Source organism: Dreissena polymorpha, chromosome 11, assembly GCF_020536995.1.
Source record: "Dreissena polymorpha isolate Duluth1 chromosome 11, UMN_Dpol_1.0, whole genome shotgun sequence".
NCBI lineage: Eukaryota > Metazoa > Mollusca > Bivalvia > Myida > Dreissenidae > Dreissena > Dreissena polymorpha.
Genome location: NC_068365.1, coordinates 20,131,270 through 20,150,919, shown reverse-complemented (window position 1 = coordinate 20,150,919; position 19,650 = coordinate 20,131,270). Strand labels below are relative to the sequence as shown.

The window sequence follows — 19,650 nt, the reverse complement described above, 5'->3', positions numbered from 1 at the left end:
CTAGTAAAACTTCTGAATATGAATCCTGTCCGGCATCGACTTGCGAATTAATCAGACATTATAATGATGTTTTACTAAAAATCCTTTTAACTAAAAATAGTATCTATTTATAAACGATCTATTAGTGCATCAAACTGTCGCCGTAACAATCATGCATTGATAATAGAATTTTACAACATTACGGTACCCTTATCACTAGTGCGCAAACATAGAGTCTATTTCAATTTACATTTCGCTCAAACGATTTTATTATGCAACACCTCGAAGAAGAGTGGGTATTTTGTTTTGATGAATGTCGTTCGGTCGGTCTGTCGGTAGACCAGTTAATTCCCGATAAATAATCTGTTCACGGATTGACCGATTGGCTTGATACTGCCCATGTGCATTGGCCTTGGACATTAGATGGCGCCTATTGAAATTGGGGTCAATAGGTTAAGGTCACTGTCACAATTTTTCCGATAAATAACTCGTCAACTTATTTACCGATTGACTTGATACTTCCCATGTGCATTGGCCTTGGACAGTAAATGACCCCTATTCAAATTGGGGTCACTAGGTCAAGGTTACTTATACTATGACGATGATTTAACAGTAGTGAATAATTCTGTGTCAGCTAATAATATAATAAGATTAACTCGTATGGTCAGTTTTGTTGCAAAATATCCAGTGTCAAGGCCTTGTTTGTTGCAGGGGGGGGGGGGTATCTTTCTCCGACCTTGGAGCTATTGTTTCAATTACCATGAAAAGTTTTCCCATTACAACTTTTTTATTCTTATTGTTGTTACATTTAAGCGAGCGAACTATTTCCATATATTAATTACAAAACAGACACGTTCGAATAACACAACACTTGAATTTTATAGTTTTAACACCTTAAAAAAGGATGGTCTAAGCTTTAAGTTATCGAAATGAAAATCATGTCATTCTTTAGAGAAGATATAGATTAATATACCATTCTAGAAATTTAAAAACAATAATAAAAGAGATGTTAACGTTTTAAATGCACAGTTCTTAATTTTCCTATTCAAATATATATTAATATTAATTGTCATCGAGTTTTGTCGATAGAGGCCACGGACTGTATCGAAAGTTGTGTTTGAGTACACCTATATGTTAAGTAACCCATTTAATGATTTGTCCATGTAATTTCTATTAAAAACGCACTTTTCACGTTTATAAATAGTAAAGATTTATTCCTGAACATCCATGAAAGAAATGTGATTTAGATCCCATCACTGACTTATTTGCAGATTGTGGGCGGCCACCGGTTCCAAGTAATGCTTTGGTGAACTACACATTGACGGTCTTTGGTTCAACTGCTAAATTGGTTTGTGGAGACGGGTACACTTTGAATGGCGATGATGTTTTATATTGCCTTTCAAATGGATGGAATGGGTCGGCCGAGTGCAACTTAATAGGTAATTGTTATTAATGTCTATAACAATCATTCGCATCATAATAAAAAGTCGTTCCATTATTGCCCTGTTTAAATGTACGTTTTCTTTTCACCGCTTTACATTACTTTGCCATTGTTGCGAAGACCATCGAATTTTCGCACGTATATTTACTGATGAATACGAGTAATTAATTATTCTATTTCCTTTTGCCGTTGATTTTCGTCGATAAAGCTATCCACGTGGCTAAATGATAGTAGGTGTGCTTGCATTAGATTTACATCATTCATTTTTAGAAAAGGCGTTTTATGTTTGAACTTATTTCCCCTATGCAGGGGGAGAAAGTCTTCGGCTTACATGTTTATCACGTAACCTTGTTAGCATTGTTTGTCCACGTTTTACCTGGACGAGAAAACACGCCACATATTCTCTGTCTACTTGCATACAGGTCAGGTTGCAGATAGAGGTAAAAGGTTAAATTTTGGCACTAAAGATATTGTGTTTAATATTATTTCATCATACATTATGCCATTTAAAATATTTAGCTACAAGTGATAACACCTTTTGAGACGGGAATTCGCCTGTAAGACATATTCCCCGTCTACTTGCATACAGGTCAGGTTGCTGGTTAAATGTAAAAGGTTAAATGTTGGCACTAAATATATTGTTTGAATATTATTGCATTATACATTATGCCATTTCAAATATCTAGCTACTAGTGATAACACCTCTTGAGACGGGTGGTCGCCTGTAAGACATAAGAATTGGCTATATGGTAAAAGCCCTTCTTTGAGGTTTGATGTCAAATTTTGATATAAAAAGCATTTAAACACTTTAACTTAGTCATTCTACATACTAATTTAAACTAATTTTTTCGCAATCTAAAGAGGTTTGTGCAATTTAGGTTTGCTATTTTTAGTCAAGTTCAGTGTCAAGGTCACACGTAAAGAAAATATTCAAATGAGGGCATCATACAGCTTATATAGACTGTAGTCAACCTATTTACAGGGGAATTAAATGACTCGCTGCACATTTCTAACATTTAGTAACGAACGACAGGTTTCTTGCAGGTCATATTCCCTAGCTCAAACGGTAAGGTTAAGGTCATTTCTACAAGTCAGTGCTTATAATAGGCATTAAACAGATTTTGTAGACCATAACGTATTCTTTAGAACGCCAAATGTTAAATAACTTGCACCACCCGTTGTGCATATGGCACGTTATGCCTGTATCCCAAATACATCTCAATGGCTATCCAATACGAATTGTCAATTTGTTACAAGATGAATTAATTCTGACAACGTACTCAACTTAAGCAGACAGGCACATACATAAAGCTGCTGTGCCATAAATATGGAAAATTTCCAACAATGAAATGCATTATTCCAAATCTTTTAACACTATATTATTTTTTTACAGAAAATTGTCACATTCTTCTTTGCAGAGAACGTTGGCTAGATTTCATCATTAAAGCAAACATAGTATCCAGACCCATTAATTTGTGAAAGTTATCCTAGTATACTGAAGTTCGTGTCCAATTTTCAATAGGATACATATATGCAAATAACTACATAATCAATTAAACGAATGCCCTTATTTATTCCATTTGTAATGTTAATACCTTAAAATAAGAAAATAATTACCTACCACTGATGATTTTGCCTATCTGGTGAGCATGGAGATATATGTTCATCTAAGAAGCCGTTGAGATGAAATGTCCGCGTTAACAAAACGTAGGCAATAAGGAGGGCCATCATGTATTGAATGATGCCGGACATTCTTGAAATAATGTGAACAAAATACAAGCTGCAAAATTTCCTCTTTCCCTCTTTGAATTAATTTGTAATATTTAATTATGTTCTATTCTGCGATAAGGGTATTAGTATACATCTTATGGGTATGCATTTGCCACAGGTTATTTGCAGCGCGAATTTTCGTTTTTTTTTAAACGTCTGCATTTTTGTTTGAATCTAGACTGTAGCGAACCCACGATTCCTAATGGAAATGCTAGTCTTCCTACTGGAACTACATACGGCGAAATTGCATTCGTGTCATGTCTGTCGGGATACGTTCTTCAAGGGGTTGCGTACATTACTTGTGAGGCCGGGCCCGTTTGGAGTTCGCAACCAGAATGTATTAAAGGTATTATAACGGATAAATGTTATTGTAATATTGGTAACTCGAACCATTGATATATCTACTACAAAGATTGTCTGTATTGTTGTTTCTGTCAATAAATGTGATTATTGCTCCGTTTTTAATTATAATCATAGATACGGTTGTATTATTTTATTAAAATTTAAAAAAGAAAACGTGCGATATACTAGATGCATTGCATTACCCATAACGGCTTTACTTGTGCCAGGTACTCATTTATCGGGCTCTCAAACTATGTTTCTTTCCTTCAAATATTATTTGTATTAACAGCTTGTTTACTATGTTGTAAGTTCAGAGTTGTTGTTTTTGTGTTCAGATTGCGGCAACCCATCAACCGACAACGGCAAGATAACACCAATCAACGGCACGCTTTTTGGAGCTTTAGCCAAAGTGATATGCAACACTGGATACAATAGCACCGGGGACACGGAACTTGTTTGTGGGCACCCTGGATGGATGGGAACTGCAGACTGCACTATTCAAGGTATCGTCAATACGAAAAGTTTATTACAAGTAGGTTTCTGTACTTAAGACCAATAAATTCACTGTATGTGTTGACGTTAGAAACAGACAGCTTATCGATAATTTTCCTAAGTGTACTGTCATTTAATCATTAGTTAAGCAGAATGCTTATTTTGTGAAATATGAGTGTATAAAGCGTTGTGTTAGTATAATATCAGCATTTATTACACAATAATATGTTCAACGCAATATTGATTGATCTATTTTACTTTGTGATGATAAACGTTTATAGAGTATTGCATTTAAAAAGAAACTATATGTTGGCTGTTATAATTACATTATTTCCATGTTCAGAATGCGAGGATCCTACACCTGCGAACGGAACATTAGACGGACCGGATGGATTTTTCTTTGGGGCCTTCGTTTCCGTTGATTGTGACACGGGATATGTTTTGTTCGGAGATGGCTTGATAAAGTGTCAGCACGGGCCAGTATGGAGCGACTATCCTGTCTGTACCAGAGGTATCACATTACATTGAAGCGGTTACGTGTTTCCGTTGTTCATTTCTACGACTCAAACTAAGTTTATTTCCATTACATTGTATTTGTATTGAAAGCGTGTTTGCTATGTTGTAAGTAAAATGATGTTTTTGTTGTCAGATTGTGGCATGCCATCCACCGACAACGGTAGGATAACATCAATCAACGGCACTCTGTTTGGAGCTGTTTCCAAAGTGATATGCAACAATGGATACAACAACACTGGGGACGCCGAGCTTGTGTGTGGTCACCCTGGATGGATGGGATCTGCAGTCTGCACTATTCAAGGTTTTGTTCCGTAATTCTATACCAATATTCTAGTTTTAATTGTTGATATACAAAACAGACGGCTCAACGTATTGTTTTCCTGATCAACCTTCATTAGTTTAGCATACTGCTCATTTTTTATGTATTTAAATCGTAGTTCGGTGTCTTGATATAAGTAAGCATAAATTACACAAGTGAAGGTGCATTGCAGGATTATATCATATGTTTTTCCAAATGTTAAAATATAATTGCATTACAAAGGAAACTAATTTGGGCTGTTATTGTGGCGCATTATGCTTTTTCAGTATGCGAGGACCCCACTCCTTTGAACGGAACATTGGAAAAGCCGGACGGACTTTCATTTGGGGAAACAGTTTTCGTTCACTGTGATACAGGATATGTTCTGATTGGAGATAATGTGATCAAGTGTCAGCACGGGCCTGTATGGAGCGACCATCCCGTCTGTACCAGAGGTAAAACATTACATATAATGGCATACCTTGTACCAGTTGCCCATTTATCTTGCTCAAACAATGTATTTTCGATGAAACATTATTTATATTTGAACATTGTTTACGTCTAATGTTGATTTTGTTTTGAGATTGCGGCAATCCTTCTACCGACAACGGCAGGGTAATACCAGTCAACGGCTCACTGTTTGGAGCCATAGCAAAAGTGACCTGCAACTCTGGATACAACAGCACTGGGGACGCAGAGCTTGTGTGTGGGCACCCTGGATGGATGGGATCTGCAGTCTGCACTTTTCAAGGTATCGTTCATAGGAATAGTATATTACACGTAGGTGTCTGTGCTTTAGACCAATGGTTTCATTTTATTTGTTGACGTGAGAAACAAACAGCTATTCATTATTTTTGCTTACTATCCTTTCGTGCAATCATAAGTAAAGCAGAATTCTTATTTTTTGAGTTCGGAGTGCATAAAGGGCTGTGTTAGTATAATATCAGCATTTATACACAATAATATGTTAATCGCAATATAAGTTGATTGTTTTATTTTGTGTTCATTAAAATTTTGATTGAGTATTGCATATCGAAAAAAAACATTTTAGTAGTAATAATTACATGATTTGCTTGTTCAGTATGCGAGGATCCTACCCCTGAAAACGGAACCGTGTACAAACCGGACGGGTTTTCCTTTGGGGCCTCCGTTTCCGTTGACTGTGACACAGGATATGTTCTGTTCGGAGATGGTTTGATAAAGTGTCAGCACGGGCCGGTATGGAGCGACCATCCTGTCTGTACCAGAGGTATCGCATTACATATACGCTGTTACGTGTTCTAGTTGTTCATTTACATGATTCAAACTACGTTTATTTCCATAATATTGTATTTGTATTGAAAGCGTGTTTACTATGTTGTAAGTTTAAACTTGTTTTTGTTTTCAGATTGTGGCATGCCATCCATCGACAACGGCAAGGTAATACCAGTTAACGGCACGTTGTTTGGAGCTGTTTCCAAAGTGACCTGCACCTCTGGATACAACAGCACCGGGGACACGGAGCTGGTGTGTGGTCACCCTGGATGGACGGGATCTGCAGTCTGCAGCCTTCAAGGTATCGTTAATAGGAATAGTATATTAGAAGTAGGTTTCTGTTCTTAAGACAAATAGTTTAATTTAATTTGTTGATGTAAGAAAAAGACAGTAAACAATTATGTTTGCTTACAATCCTGTCGTTTAATCATAAGTTAAGCAGACTGCTTATTTTGTTAATTCTGAGTATATAACGCGTTGCGTTAGTATAATATCAGCATTTAGTACTCAATAATATGTTGATCGCAATATTAATTGACTATTATTTTTGCTGATTGACATTATTAGAGTATTACATATAGAAAGAAACTAAATTTTGGCAGTTATAATTACATGATTTGCTTGTTCAGTATGCGAGGATCCTACCCCTGAAAACGGAACCGTGTACAAACCTGACGGGTTTTCCTTTGGGGCCTCCGTTTCCGTTGACTGTGACACAGGATATGTTCTGTTCGGAGATGGCTTAATAAAGTGTCAGCACGGTCCGGTATGGAGCGACCATCCTGTCTGTACCAGAGGTATCGCATTACATATACGCTGTTACGTGTTCTAGTTGTTCATTTACATGACTCAAACTACGTTTATTTCCATAATATTGTATTTGTATTGAAAGCGTGTTTACTATGTTGTAAGTTAATAGTTGTTTTTGTTTTCAGATTGTGGCATGCCATCCACCGACAACGGCAAGGTAATACCAGTTAACGGCACGTTGTTTGGAGCTGTTTCCAAAGTGACCTGCACCTCTGGATACAACAGCACCGGGGACACGGAGCTGGTGTGTGGTCACCCTGGATGGATGGGATCTGCAGTCTGCAGCCTTCAAGGTATCGTTAATAGGAATAGTATATTAGAAGTAGGTTTCTGTACTAAAGACAAATAGTTTAATTGTATTTGTTGATGAAAGAAAAAGACAGTAAACAATTATGTTTGCTTACAATCCTGTCGTTTAATCATGAGTTAAGCAGACTGCTTATTTTGTTAATTCTAAGTAAATAACGCGTTGCGTTAGTATAATATCGGCATTTAGTACTCAATAATATGTTCATCGCAATATTAATTGACTGTTATTTTTGCTGATTGACGTTATTAGAGTATTACATATAGAAAGAAACTAAATTTTGGCAGTTATAATTACATGATTTGTTTGTTCAGTATGCGAGGATCCTACCCCTGAAAACGGAACCGTGTACAAACCTGACGGGTTTTCCTTTGGGGCCTCCGTTTCCGTTGACTGTGACACAGGATATGTTCTGTTTGGAGATGGCTTGATAAAGTGTCAGCACGGGCCGGCATGGAGCGACCATCCTGTCTGTACCAGAGGTATCGCATTACATATACGCTGTTACGTGTTCTAGTTGTTCATTTACATGACTCAAACTACGTTTATTTCCATAATATTGTATTTATATTGGAAGCGTGTTTACTATGTTGCAAGTGTATTTGCTATGCTGTGAGTTAATGGTTGATTTGTGTTCAGATTGCGGCATTCCATCTACCTACAACGGCCATGTTACACCAGTCAACGGCACGCTGTTTGGGGCGGTCTCAAAAGTGACCTGCAACTCTGGATACAACAGTACTGGGGACAAGGAGCTTGTGTGTGGTCACCCTGGATGGATGGGTTCTGTAGTCTGCACTATTCAAGGTATACGCAAATCTAATTATTGGGGATGGTAACGAATATCCGGATATTCGAATACTGGTCAAGTATCCGGATAGTAAAAGAGAATCCGAATACTTGATTAAACCATATAACCCTTTTAGTTATGCACATTTAGCTCCTTATCGTATATCTTGACGTTAAACTGTATACCTGGCATCGTTGACAGACTATTATTTTAAACCTTTTACTTAGTTGTTGCTCAGCGGGAGCCCGTGACAGTAACCCATCACCTTGGTGATAATGGCCTGGTTTCCTAATTACCCACCTCCGCCCCGTGATTTGTTGTAGGGTCCTTTTTCCCAATAGGAAATCCCCGTTCCCGGCGCATGTGAGTTTGGTAGGTTGTCACCATACCGGACAGGTGAGTTTTCTCCGGTTACTCCGGTTTACCTCCACAGCATAAGACCACCCAAAAATCGAACCACTTTCAGTAAAAACTATATTGCTTGAAATTTCAGCTCTCATTCAAAATTTGACCCAACTTTCTTGAGTTAAGTAGGCAACTTAGGTAAATGTGCTGGGATACACTCCGAGTCTGCAAATAGTCCGGATGGACCGCAAGCCCGAATTAACGGCATTAACTTCGAAATACACACACACACACACGCACGCACGCACGCAAACACGCACGCACGCACACACACACACACACACATACACCCACACCCACATATATATACTTCTTTAACATTGACATCGAATGGCTTCTTAGGCCATAAAAACGTACCCCCAAAGCCTTTGCTAATTTTTGCTATGGCGGCTCTGGGAGTACATCAGTCCATATAAACGTACTCTCAAAGACTTTGATATTTTGTGCTATGGCGGCTTTGGGATTATTTGGGTTATAAAGCTGAGAGTTGAATAATTGCAACTAATGGCTTCTTAGCTTCAATGAACGGGTGCAACAGCGTGAAAACATGTGCTATGTTCACTCAAATTAAAAGTTTTTTTATTTGGTCAATATCAATATTTATCTGTAGTAAAACATCGTATAATTAAAGCTGTGTTTTTCATTAGTTATTCATAAACAATCGAGTACTGCAAGATATCTGGTGAATTTCTAAAGCCGTGTTCAATGCATATAGAATGTTTATATCGTAGCTAGCTAAAGCTTGTTTTAGTTTAACGACGATTTTGTAACGAATTTACGTATTGTGCAACTGTTATATTTTTCTTATGAATAAAATAATTTCAATTAACAAATCATTTAAATGCGTTATATTGTTCATTACTGTATTAAAAGGGCTAAATAACATTTTATCGGTGTTGTGATGTTCGTTAGAAGTAGTTTTTTGTAGTTAACTTAAAAAATTATACGGATATCCGGATAAACTCGGATTCTCGATCAGTTATCCGAAAACCGATTTTGGATTCGATTGCCATTCCTACTAATTATGTTTGTTGACGTACACAACATGCAGCTGATCATAAGTTTTACGTATAATCCTAAATGTTTAATCATTAGTTATTCAGGTCACTCAGATTATGAATATCAATCGTGCAGATATAAATGTTCGAAGGAGTTAACAATATATATATAAAAAAATACTTCATCGCAATATTGATGAAAACATAATGTGTTCCCAATTGTTACAAATGTTACATGTGTACATTTACATTTGGGCAGTTATTGTGACACATTTTTATTATCCAGTATGCGAGGATCCAACCCCAGCGAACGGAACCGTGTACAAACCGGACGGGTTTTCCTTTGGGGCCTCCGTTTCCGTAGACTGTGACACAGGATATGTTCTGTTTGGAGATGGCTTGATAAAGTGTCAGCACGGGCCGGTATGGAGCGACCATCCTGTCTGTACCAGAGGTATCGCATTTCATATACGTTGTTACGTGTTCTAGTTGTTCATTGACATGACTCAAACTGCGTTTATTTCCATATTATTGTATGTGTATTTAAAGCTTGTTAACTAAATGTATGTTGTAACTTAATTGTTTTTGTGTTCAGATTGCGGCATTCCATCTACCTACAACGGCCAAGTAACCCCATTGAACGGCACATTGTTTGCAGCATTAGCCAAAGTGATATGCAACTCTGGATACAACAGTACTGGAGACGCCGAGCTGGTGTGTGGTCACCCTGGATGGATGGGAAATGCTTCCTGTGAAATCCAAGGTATGTGTTGAAGAATAAAACAACGATTGGTATCGGTATATGTATAAGCCACTATATGCGTTCTGCAATATTGCATAAAGCCGTGTATGTGCATAAGATATGTTATTTTTTTTATACTGATGTAACATTATGTATACTTTTATTTGTATATGTTGAACTGTCAACAGTGATATAGTAAACTTTTACGAATTGTATGGTGCATGATTTACGTAAAAAATATCGCCCTTGGTGCAAAAATGTAAAATATGGTATTGAAATTAGAAGGCACATGATACCTATTTACACCAATGGGGCGATATATTTCATACCTCGAACGATTAGTCTGTAAAGTGTATTTACATATATAACAGATTGTGGAGATCCAACGCCAGCGAACGGATTGTCTGACATACCTGTGGGAACCAAATACGGTGCCGTTGCCGACATATCGTGTAAACCCAACTATGTTCTTGTTGGCAATGATAGTTTAATACACTGCCTCCACGGACCAAAATGGAGTTACTACCCAAAATGTATTCGTGGTATGCAACTTCTGTCATATTTTTGTATTTTCAAAATTCTTCATGACTATTTAATATGCGTTTTATGACTGCTTTTTACAAAGCTAATAACGAGTTTCAATAGTTTGCTCTTAGTGTCCCATGGCGTTGAATATAGCGTTTATCATTGTGTTAACATCTAATGTCATGTTGAATTTAAGTTTCGTATGGTATAAACAATTGATAACTTGCCTTTAATTAAAGACTGACGGGTGTTAATAAGAATTTCTCTTCTGATATTATTGCACAAACTCTATCTATGCATAAACTTTGGCGGGGTGCAGAAACGTGGCAAAAGGAGGGCTTGAACGGGAGAAATCGTGTATTAACAGGGTGATTCAAGTGCCGTTCAAGCCCTGTTAAGTGTTTTTCATATCGATAAACTGGTCCACGCGCAGTTACTTCCCTTAGTGGATTCAATGAAGTTATTATGAACTTTGTTTATAACTCCAGCCGTCGAGGACTTTCCAAGCATAAATGGTGTACTGAATAAGCACCAGTTTCCTCATGCATGCAGGGATAAGGGCAATGAATATTTCAATCCACTTTTCAAATTATACCATCTGCACTCTCTTGACAACAGCTTTATTTTATTGGCAACGTCAATGAAGTTAAGGTTATTTACTCAGCACTTTCAAAAGACTATGCTGTAATTGTAAGTGTTTATGTACCTTCAACGCTCCTGCTGAAATGCTTGAAATACTTCAGTGCAATATGTTGGCAGTATTAATTTTTTTGAAAATTTAGTTGGAACGAAATAAGATAGACCTGTACGAAAGAAACATGTATGAAAAGAATGACTTATTCTGACGATATATTTATCCGTCACGACCAGTAAATTCCAAAATTTATTCCTCATTTCTTACTTTGCGAGGCTGCATTTCAAATTTACATTAATCCCTAGTATGTTTACATAAAATCAATATTCCTTTATATTGAGTGATTGGAGTTTTGGTTGTTTCAAGTTTAATGCTCTTTTTAGTTATTGATATTTATATGTGCATGTGTTTCTTTATCAACAATAATAAGTTGCATATCGTCCAACTAAGAATCTGCGTATTCATATTTCATGAATTTCCTGCGTGGGTATGCAAACCTATAGATGTCAAAATGATAGTGTTGTTATTAAATGAATATGAAAATATCCAAAGCTTCTGTTTAGTTTAATGCGCCCTTTTTCAGACTGTGGCAGTCCCGCTCCGGAGAATGGCCGTGCATACACCCCTTATGGTACCACGGAGAACCAGACGGCCGCTATATCCTGCAACAGCGGGTACAACCTGAATGGGAGTTCGAGTCTGACATGTTTTGATAGCGGTTGGAGTGGGAAGCCCAACTGTATAATCAAAGGTATTTTAACGGTCACTCTCAACGTACATATTAATTACACTTTTCAAAATGCCCCAAAAAACTGGATATTTGGCCACTGTCGTCAGTGTTGTTCCCTGTCAGAATAAAAAAATATTGAGGACGAAATAAACCAAATTTTAGTAAAAGAAAAAGCTGTAACGTGGCAGTTTTTTGTAGATTGCTTTCTATGCACGTATTATTACATCATACTTTGTTTTTATTTTAATACTTAATTTTTATACTTAGATACATTCATGCACTAAAGTATTTATCTGTTGAGTATTACGGAATAAAACTGCTTTGCACTCACTGCACTTGTCTGGAAAAAGATGTAGTTTTAAAATTTAGAATGGTAATTTATTTCAGATTGTGGCGATCCAACCCCGGTTAACGGCTCGGCGGACATACCGGATGGTACGACCTATGGCGAGTACGCCTTCATCTACTGTGATGACGGCTTTAACATGAAAGGGAAGTCATTGATACAGTGTCTCGCATCTGGAACGTGGAGTGTCAACACTTCCTGTGAAGAAGGTATGCAAATAAAAAGTTTACCAGTTTAAGATTGGTTTTTCAGCCATGTATTTTCACAAATAGACATCAATAGTTATTTACGGTTTAATTTTTTGCATGCTTTGAACAAATAAATGAAACCGATTTTATGAGGCAGCAATACACCTTTTAAAAACAAATTTGATTTCGGAGAATAATATGTTTCCTTGTAAATACATTTCATCGTGTGTATCGCTGTTGTAAGATTCAGACAGAACAACTCTTCGACCGGGCGAAACAACAGTATCGCGTAAGGGGAACAAGTGATCACACAATATTTAACCAAGAACCTAATATGCATGTTTGTATGTTCGTGTTTGTTTTTAAAATTTAACCTCTTTGCCTTTATGTATTAACAATGTGTGTATAATTAATTTACGACTGCAGAAATGTCTTTATTTTTTTTATTGCGAATATTTGTTTGAAAGACATATATTTCTGAAATAAAAAGATGAAGATGTAATTCATAGTTAATAAAACGCGACTTGTATTGAATTATTCGGTAAATTTTGGAAAGCATCCGGCGCCATAGTTTTTGGTTTACTATAAAAAATACTGTTTTTGCTGAAAATGGAATGCTATCGCATGTGTTCGAGTATTAGCTTATATGAGCACTATGGGCTAGTACCTATGCCCGGCGTCAATCGTCGTGCGTCGTGAATTGTGCGTCGTACGTCGCCAACTTTTAGCTCGTTTTCGCTATCCAGGCCACATTTTTCATCCTGTCTTGGTGAAACTTGAGCAGAATGTTAATATTGATCTTGACACAATTTTAATTTTGGTCGCATGCGTCTAAAAACTTGAGCACCATGTCAAATCGAATAAAACCTTGTTACCACTCTAGAGGCAACATTTATGACTCAAATTGATAACATTTGAACACAATATTGATCCTGACAATATGTGTGTGTGTTAGGCTAGTTTAATAATAGGCAACCAGGTAAAATCTTGGAATAACCTTATTACCACTCTAGAGAACACATTTATAATTTAATATTGATTAAATATGGTAGTAATGTTTATCTTAACAATATGTTGGCCGTGTTTAAATCTGTGCTACGCATTTCGAGAACCTAGGTTACCGTGTCAAATCTAAGAAAATGTTATCATTTTAGAGACCACATTAATTAATCATTCTTAATTATTTGGTCAGAAAGTTTAGTCTTCCGGTGTACCGTGCATTCAGGTGAGCGCGACGGGGCCATACTGGCCTTGTTTCATATTCGAAAGAAGAGTCAAATAAACGATAATGCTGATGCGTTAATTTTTTCTGCATCCAACTTTACTGATTTGTTTTAGAAGTTCGGTATATTATGCATTATGAATTTAACGTTTCCCTTTGATTGTGCATTTGTCGTTCAGCTTAACAAGGTAAATTTATGTCTACGTTCTAAAATTGAACATCAATACAGTTTTATATCCCATACAGCGAAGCAAAAATGGCGAAAATTATGTCAACTTAAAATTTATGTATTAAGACATGCAGCGTCGTGTGATATTTATCACTACCACCACAAGTTCTAGTTAGAACAGCTTGTAATATTTAGAGACACCCACAATATGTCATAACATACTAGTATCTAAATCCTATGTTATATTTATTGTACTACATACCGGTATACTGTTTTAATTATGCCGTTATAAACTAATGCTTATTAATCTCTCAAGCTTACCAACAATATGCGTATTAACATTGGATATATTTAAAGTACAACAATAAAATATTAAATATATTCTATGATATCTCAGCGTTCGTTTTCTCTACGTTAACCATTTGCTTGCTGTTAATAGCGTAATCTATAATACTTCGATTATTTTACTGTATGCTATGAAATGTATTAAATAATGAGAATTTAATTTGGTTTGCCAATTAGTATCTTCATGACAATTACTAAGTTTGTCAATTAAATACCGTAAACCAATGAGTCAGGAGAAAATTATTAAACGGATTATGGCTTAAGCAGCTATTTTGATTTTGATTACTGATTATAATTTACAATTGAATTTAACTATAGTATAAGTGTGAATAGATATTTACATGTATATGCCCCGTCTCCCTGAACATTATGCTTGAAATAGCATACCTTGCATGTTGAAATACCCCGATAACTTGTTATTCGACATGTTAAAGTACAAACAGGTTCATATTTTCAAACACTTTCTTATGTATTCCGTTTTCTGGTAATTATTGATGTATACTACATTGTAAAGAAATGCGAGATATAAATGAGAAAACAAGTTACTCGACAACGGAAAGACTTCGTATGAAGATCATGAATGCAATGATAATTAAACATATGAGCCTCGCTCCGTGAAAAGGTGGTTAAACGCATGTGCGAAAAGTCTCATCCCAGATAAGCCTGTGCTAATCAGGGACGATTCTTTCCGCTTTTATGATATTTTCTGTTTACAGAGAGTCCCTTCTTTGCAAAAAATCCAGTTTCGGCGGAAAATGTTGTTCCTGATTAGCCTGTGCGGATTTCACAGGCTAATCTTGGGCGACACTTTACGCAAATGCATTAAACACCCTTTTGACAGAGCACGACCTATTTACATTTTTGTCCAAAATAAATATTTGAAACATTATGGACATCGAATAAAATTAACACCATGTGTGATCATAATTATGCTTTCTATTTCAGCTGATAAAATTCTTCAGAGTGACAAAACCTTTGACTTCCGTACGTTGTTTAAGTTGTTATAGTGTTAGAAAAAAATGTACGTTAGATTATCAAAGCGGTAGAATAGTCTTAAAGGGATCTTTTCACGCTTTGGTAAATTGACAAAATTGAAAAAAGTTGTTTCAGATTCGCAAATTTTCGTTTTAGTTATGATATTTGTGAGGAAACAGTAATACTGAACATTTACCATGGTCTAATATAGCCATTATATGCATCTTTTGACGATTTTAAAACCTAAAAATTATAAAGCGTTGCAACGCGAAACGATTGAATAATTTGGAAAGTTCTGCTTTTGTCGTTAAATTTTGTGAAACTACGAAGATTGCTTATATAAGGTATAAAATACTTCAAGTTTATGTACTCGGCGGAATACATAAACTTGAAGTATTTTATACCTTATATAAGCAATCTTTATGAACTCGGCGGAATACCCGGGAAACCGGGGTAAATTTGACCTACTTTGACTCTAAAATTAATCTTTTTCCCCTGAGAGGTCACAGGGGCAGGTCGGGCTACCGTAACCTCGTGAAGAGGCCAGTAGGACCAGTAAATAAACTCTGACACACACACATACGTACTCGGCGGAATAGCTCAGTAGGCTAAAGCGTTTTTACTTCAGGACTCTGGCAGGACTCCAGGGGTCACTGGTTCGAAACCTGGTCCGGGCAATGTTCTTTTCCTTTTTTTAATTTCATTCTTGAATTTTTACTGGAGCTTTTACGATCCAATGTTTACATTTATCGATATAAAGCATTTAATGAATAAGTTAAAAAATGCCAAAATCTGTGAAAAGGCCCCTTTAAGAGATCTCATGGTTAACTATTTCATTTGCCGACACTTAGAACGTTAAGAAAATGTTTGGATGCCGAAAAATAATTGACTTTTTAAATAAAATATATTATTATATCGTGTAAACAATAAATAATATAAATGAGCCGCGCTCTGAAAAAAAACGGGTTTTCTGCATGTGTGTATAGTGTCGTCCCAGAATAGTCTGTGCTGTCAGCGCTTGCTAATCAAGGACAAGACTTTCCGCCTAGACTTTTTTGCTGGGACGAAACTTCCTTTAAATGAAAAAAAAAACGCATCAAATCGGAAAGTGTCGCCCTGATTAACCTGTGCGGACTGATAATGCTTATCTGGGACGACACTTTACGCAAATGCATTTAGCCGCGTTTTTCAAGAACCAGGCTAAACAAGTATAGTTCCTGTAAAGTAGTAAACTGATTACTTGCTGGTTTGTAGAGACCGTGCTGATCTTCAGTCTTGTCATTGGATTCCTGGTCCTCGTGGCCATCGTCATCGGCTGCGTCTGTCTCTACATGACCAGGTGTAAACGCAAGAAGGAAACGGCAAGTGTTTATAAGCTGTGATTAGCTAGTGAATTAATTGATTTTCCCTTGTTATTAAGTGATTTGAATAAGATTCATAAACGTATGTCGCGCTCTGAAAAAAAAATCGGGTCTCAATGCATGTGCGTTAAGTGTCGTCCCGGATCAACATGTGCTGTCCGCACAGGCTGATCTGGGACTACTCTTTCTATTTTAACTGGAGTTTCGCTAACAAGATACTTTTTTAAAACAAATGTGCCATATAAGCGAACAGTCTCGTCCCAGACGACTTATCTTGGTAGACACAACGCACATGCACTAAGCCCAGTTTTCCCAAAACGCGACTTATTATTCTCTTGTTATTAGATGCTTTGATTTAAATTCAAAAGTATGTCCACACAGGCCAATCTGGGACGACCCTTTTTACTTAACTGGATTTTCGCTAGGTAGGGACTTGACTTTAACGAAAAATATAGTAAAAGAGGACGGCGGACTGCACATGCTATTCTGTGACAACACATGCATTAAGCCCCGTTTTTCCAGAGCTAGGCTCATATTTATGTGTTATGTAATATGCTATACGCCATATTTTCATTCTGTATAAAACAAATATGTTGTGGGTGTATGTTTTCAGCCTGAACCGATCGACGAAAATCAGTTTGGTCGCAGCAGCCATCAAGATGACTGGGTAGAGGATGACGACTTTTACCCCGCCGATCTGAGGGCACATCCGCCTCCTAACAGCCGTGAAGCTGTCCCGCCGTTACATTTCGGCCATAGAAGCAACGTCGGCATTGTTCCTCCAATGACCAAGCAGACAGTTCCTGTGGATGTCCTGGCTGCAGTTGATGAGAATTCAAAGCACACCATACCGTTCAAAGGTCTAGGTCATAAGAAAGGCCTGCCGCCTGTACCAGAAGATCTCAGGCAGTTGCATGACAGCACGCTCCCAAACTCTCGTCGAACGTCTCCCATAGAGAAAAAGGTAGCCTTTGCGGAAATAAGTGCACCTTTGGATGAAATAGACGAAATTGCAAAGGCCAATCAACAAACTGAAGTCAATACTCTTAGCGCTGATCTAGAACGAAGATTGCTTGATAGAAGTGAGCCGTTAATTCGGACATCCGCTGAAATCAAACTCACCCCGAAAAGTGGTGCAGGAAATGGCGCCATTCCAAAACCTTCTGCAGATGCAAAGAAGTCTACAGTAAAACCTACATCTAAACTATCAGAAAAGGTTCAAATTGCTCGAAAGAAATTGAAATCTACAATAACCTCTGTCAGTCCTAAAACAGCTAAACCGGGCAAGGCGAAGACAATTCCACATGTAAAAAAGGTTGAATCTCAGAAAACTGTTGCAAGTGTAAATTTGGTTACCAGTGAGGCCGAGCACATCCCCAGCTTGGACGTCGCCCGTGCGATCATAATCCCGACATTTGACACCGAACCGAGTGATGCTCCAGAACAGTCGCAAGAGACAGAAAAAACAACACCCGAAAACCGTGCGAGCATTATCCCGACATTTGACACCGAACCGAGTTATGCTCCAGGACAGTCGCATGAAACAGAAGAAACAACACACGAAAACCGCCAAGATAGAAATGAGCACGACTCTAATCCCATATTTACCAAGAAACTTCCAACAGAGATGCAAAGCACGCCAGATGATACCAAATTAGATACAGGACAAGCGGAGATATATGATTTAGAAACGAGCCAAGCTTCACACGAGGAATCTTTCGAGCATAAACAGAAAGAAGATAAAGATACATATACAATACAACCGTCTGTACATGTGATGTCACCCAGTCCTGAGCTCCCACCAAGCCCAATTCCATTGGTTCGAGACTTCCAATCGCCATCGCAAACAGGCTCCCCAGTGAAAACACTTCATGTGCTCGATGAAACTACTTCGGAGAGCAAGCCAGCAGAACGCACAGGGGTCCATAGGACGGTTACCATATCCTCGTATGCTCCGTCGACAATGCCGTCCGTTGAGGACGTTCCGCATACGCAGATATCGCCATCGGGTTCCGAGAAGACCGCCGAGCATGATGGAACATTGGACAATACGCCGGAACCGTATTACTCAGACTCATTTTCATCGGAGTCCGAAGAAGAACTCGCTCCGCCAAAACCACCCAAGCATTTCTTTTTACCGGAATCGCCTGACGTATTAAGGAAAATGGCTATGCAGCATGCAGCAGCAAATCGCGAAGACAATGATGAAATGGCCGATCACAATGAACGTCCCAAAACAGAAAAGCCGCATAAGGCTACCAGTCCACATCGCACGCGCGAGTCTTCTCGTCTCCTTACGTCATCATACGGTTCTCGACCAGCGGAATCGGTGAAAGCGTACAACCCCGCTGCTGACCGTGATAAGGATGGTGAAAAGGCCAAGGAAAAGAAGAAGAAAGTGGAAGCAATCAAGCGGGAATTAGAACGGAAAAGATCGGTTAGGCTTGGGGCCATGAGCAGTGTATATGGTACTACAGTTAAAAGGTAGTGGAAACGAGACGTACTTAAATATCAATGATACATAACTATTTGGTTTTCTTTGTCAATTTATTGAACTGTGAACGATGGACTCCTTCAAATATAAAAGAAGAACAAAAACGTTATAGAGGACTTATATGTTTTATTCTAATATTTAATATTGTGATGTGTGTTTTACTAGCAGCTGTGATAACCAATGTTGCCTTTCAAATTATTAATCCGTCCTATTGTACAGTGTAACTTTTTACTTTTATATCATAAATGCATTTATACGAAGTTTGTGTGGAATAAAATCTTTTTCCGTTTTATCCGTCTAAGTTGAGGGTAGTGGACATCCATATATGTATTTAAAGAAATACATAGTATCATCGGCGGCAATACATGTAAATAGGACAAAGTCGGTATTATATTCATTATCATATTCATGATCGCATTCATATTCATAATCACGACGATTTTTACCAATCTGCCAAGTCTCTATGAGCAATTTGTAAACAAGCAAATTCGTTGAATTGATATCCGCCGCTAATATG

At 37.5% G+C, this 19,650-nt stretch overlaps 1 protein-coding gene across 1 annotated transcript in view; it reads left to right on the top strand.

Moving 5' to 3' along the window:
* The window catches only part of LOC127849665 (uncharacterized), a 38,469-nt gene extending 19,075 nt beyond the window's left edge, over window positions 1–19,394 (top strand). The window contains exons 44-65 of the mRNA XM_052382413.1: window positions 1,251–1,418; window positions 3,369–3,536; window positions 3,868–4,035; window positions 4,368–4,535; window positions 4,674–4,841; window positions 5,126–5,293; window positions 5,422–5,589; window positions 5,920–6,087; window positions 6,226–6,393; window positions 6,722–6,889; window positions 7,028–7,195; window positions 7,524–7,691; window positions 7,849–8,016; window positions 9,689–9,856; window positions 9,998–10,165; window positions 10,516–10,686; window positions 11,887–12,054; window positions 12,421–12,588; window positions 12,812–12,856; window positions 15,249–15,287; window positions 16,533–16,639; window positions 17,253–19,394. Of these exons, the coding sequence (XP_052238373.1) occupies window positions 1,251–1,418; window positions 3,369–3,536; window positions 3,868–4,035; window positions 4,368–4,535; window positions 4,674–4,841; window positions 5,126–5,293; window positions 5,422–5,589; window positions 5,920–6,087; window positions 6,226–6,393; window positions 6,722–6,889; window positions 7,028–7,195; window positions 7,524–7,691; window positions 7,849–8,016; window positions 9,689–9,856; window positions 9,998–10,165; window positions 10,516–10,686; window positions 11,887–12,054; window positions 12,421–12,588; window positions 12,812–12,856; window positions 15,249–15,287; window positions 16,533–16,639; window positions 17,253–19,127 (5,093 nt within the window). The 3' untranslated portion in view covers window positions 19,128–19,394. The remainder of the gene's footprint in view (window positions 1–1,250; window positions 1,419–3,368; window positions 3,537–3,867; window positions 4,036–4,367; window positions 4,536–4,673; window positions 4,842–5,125; window positions 5,294–5,421; window positions 5,590–5,919; window positions 6,088–6,225; window positions 6,394–6,721; window positions 6,890–7,027; window positions 7,196–7,523; window positions 7,692–7,848; window positions 8,017–9,688; window positions 9,857–9,997; window positions 10,166–10,515; window positions 10,687–11,886; window positions 12,055–12,420; window positions 12,589–12,811; window positions 12,857–15,248; window positions 15,288–16,532; window positions 16,640–17,252) is intronic.
* The last annotated feature ends 256 nt before the right edge of the window (window positions 19,395–19,650 follow it).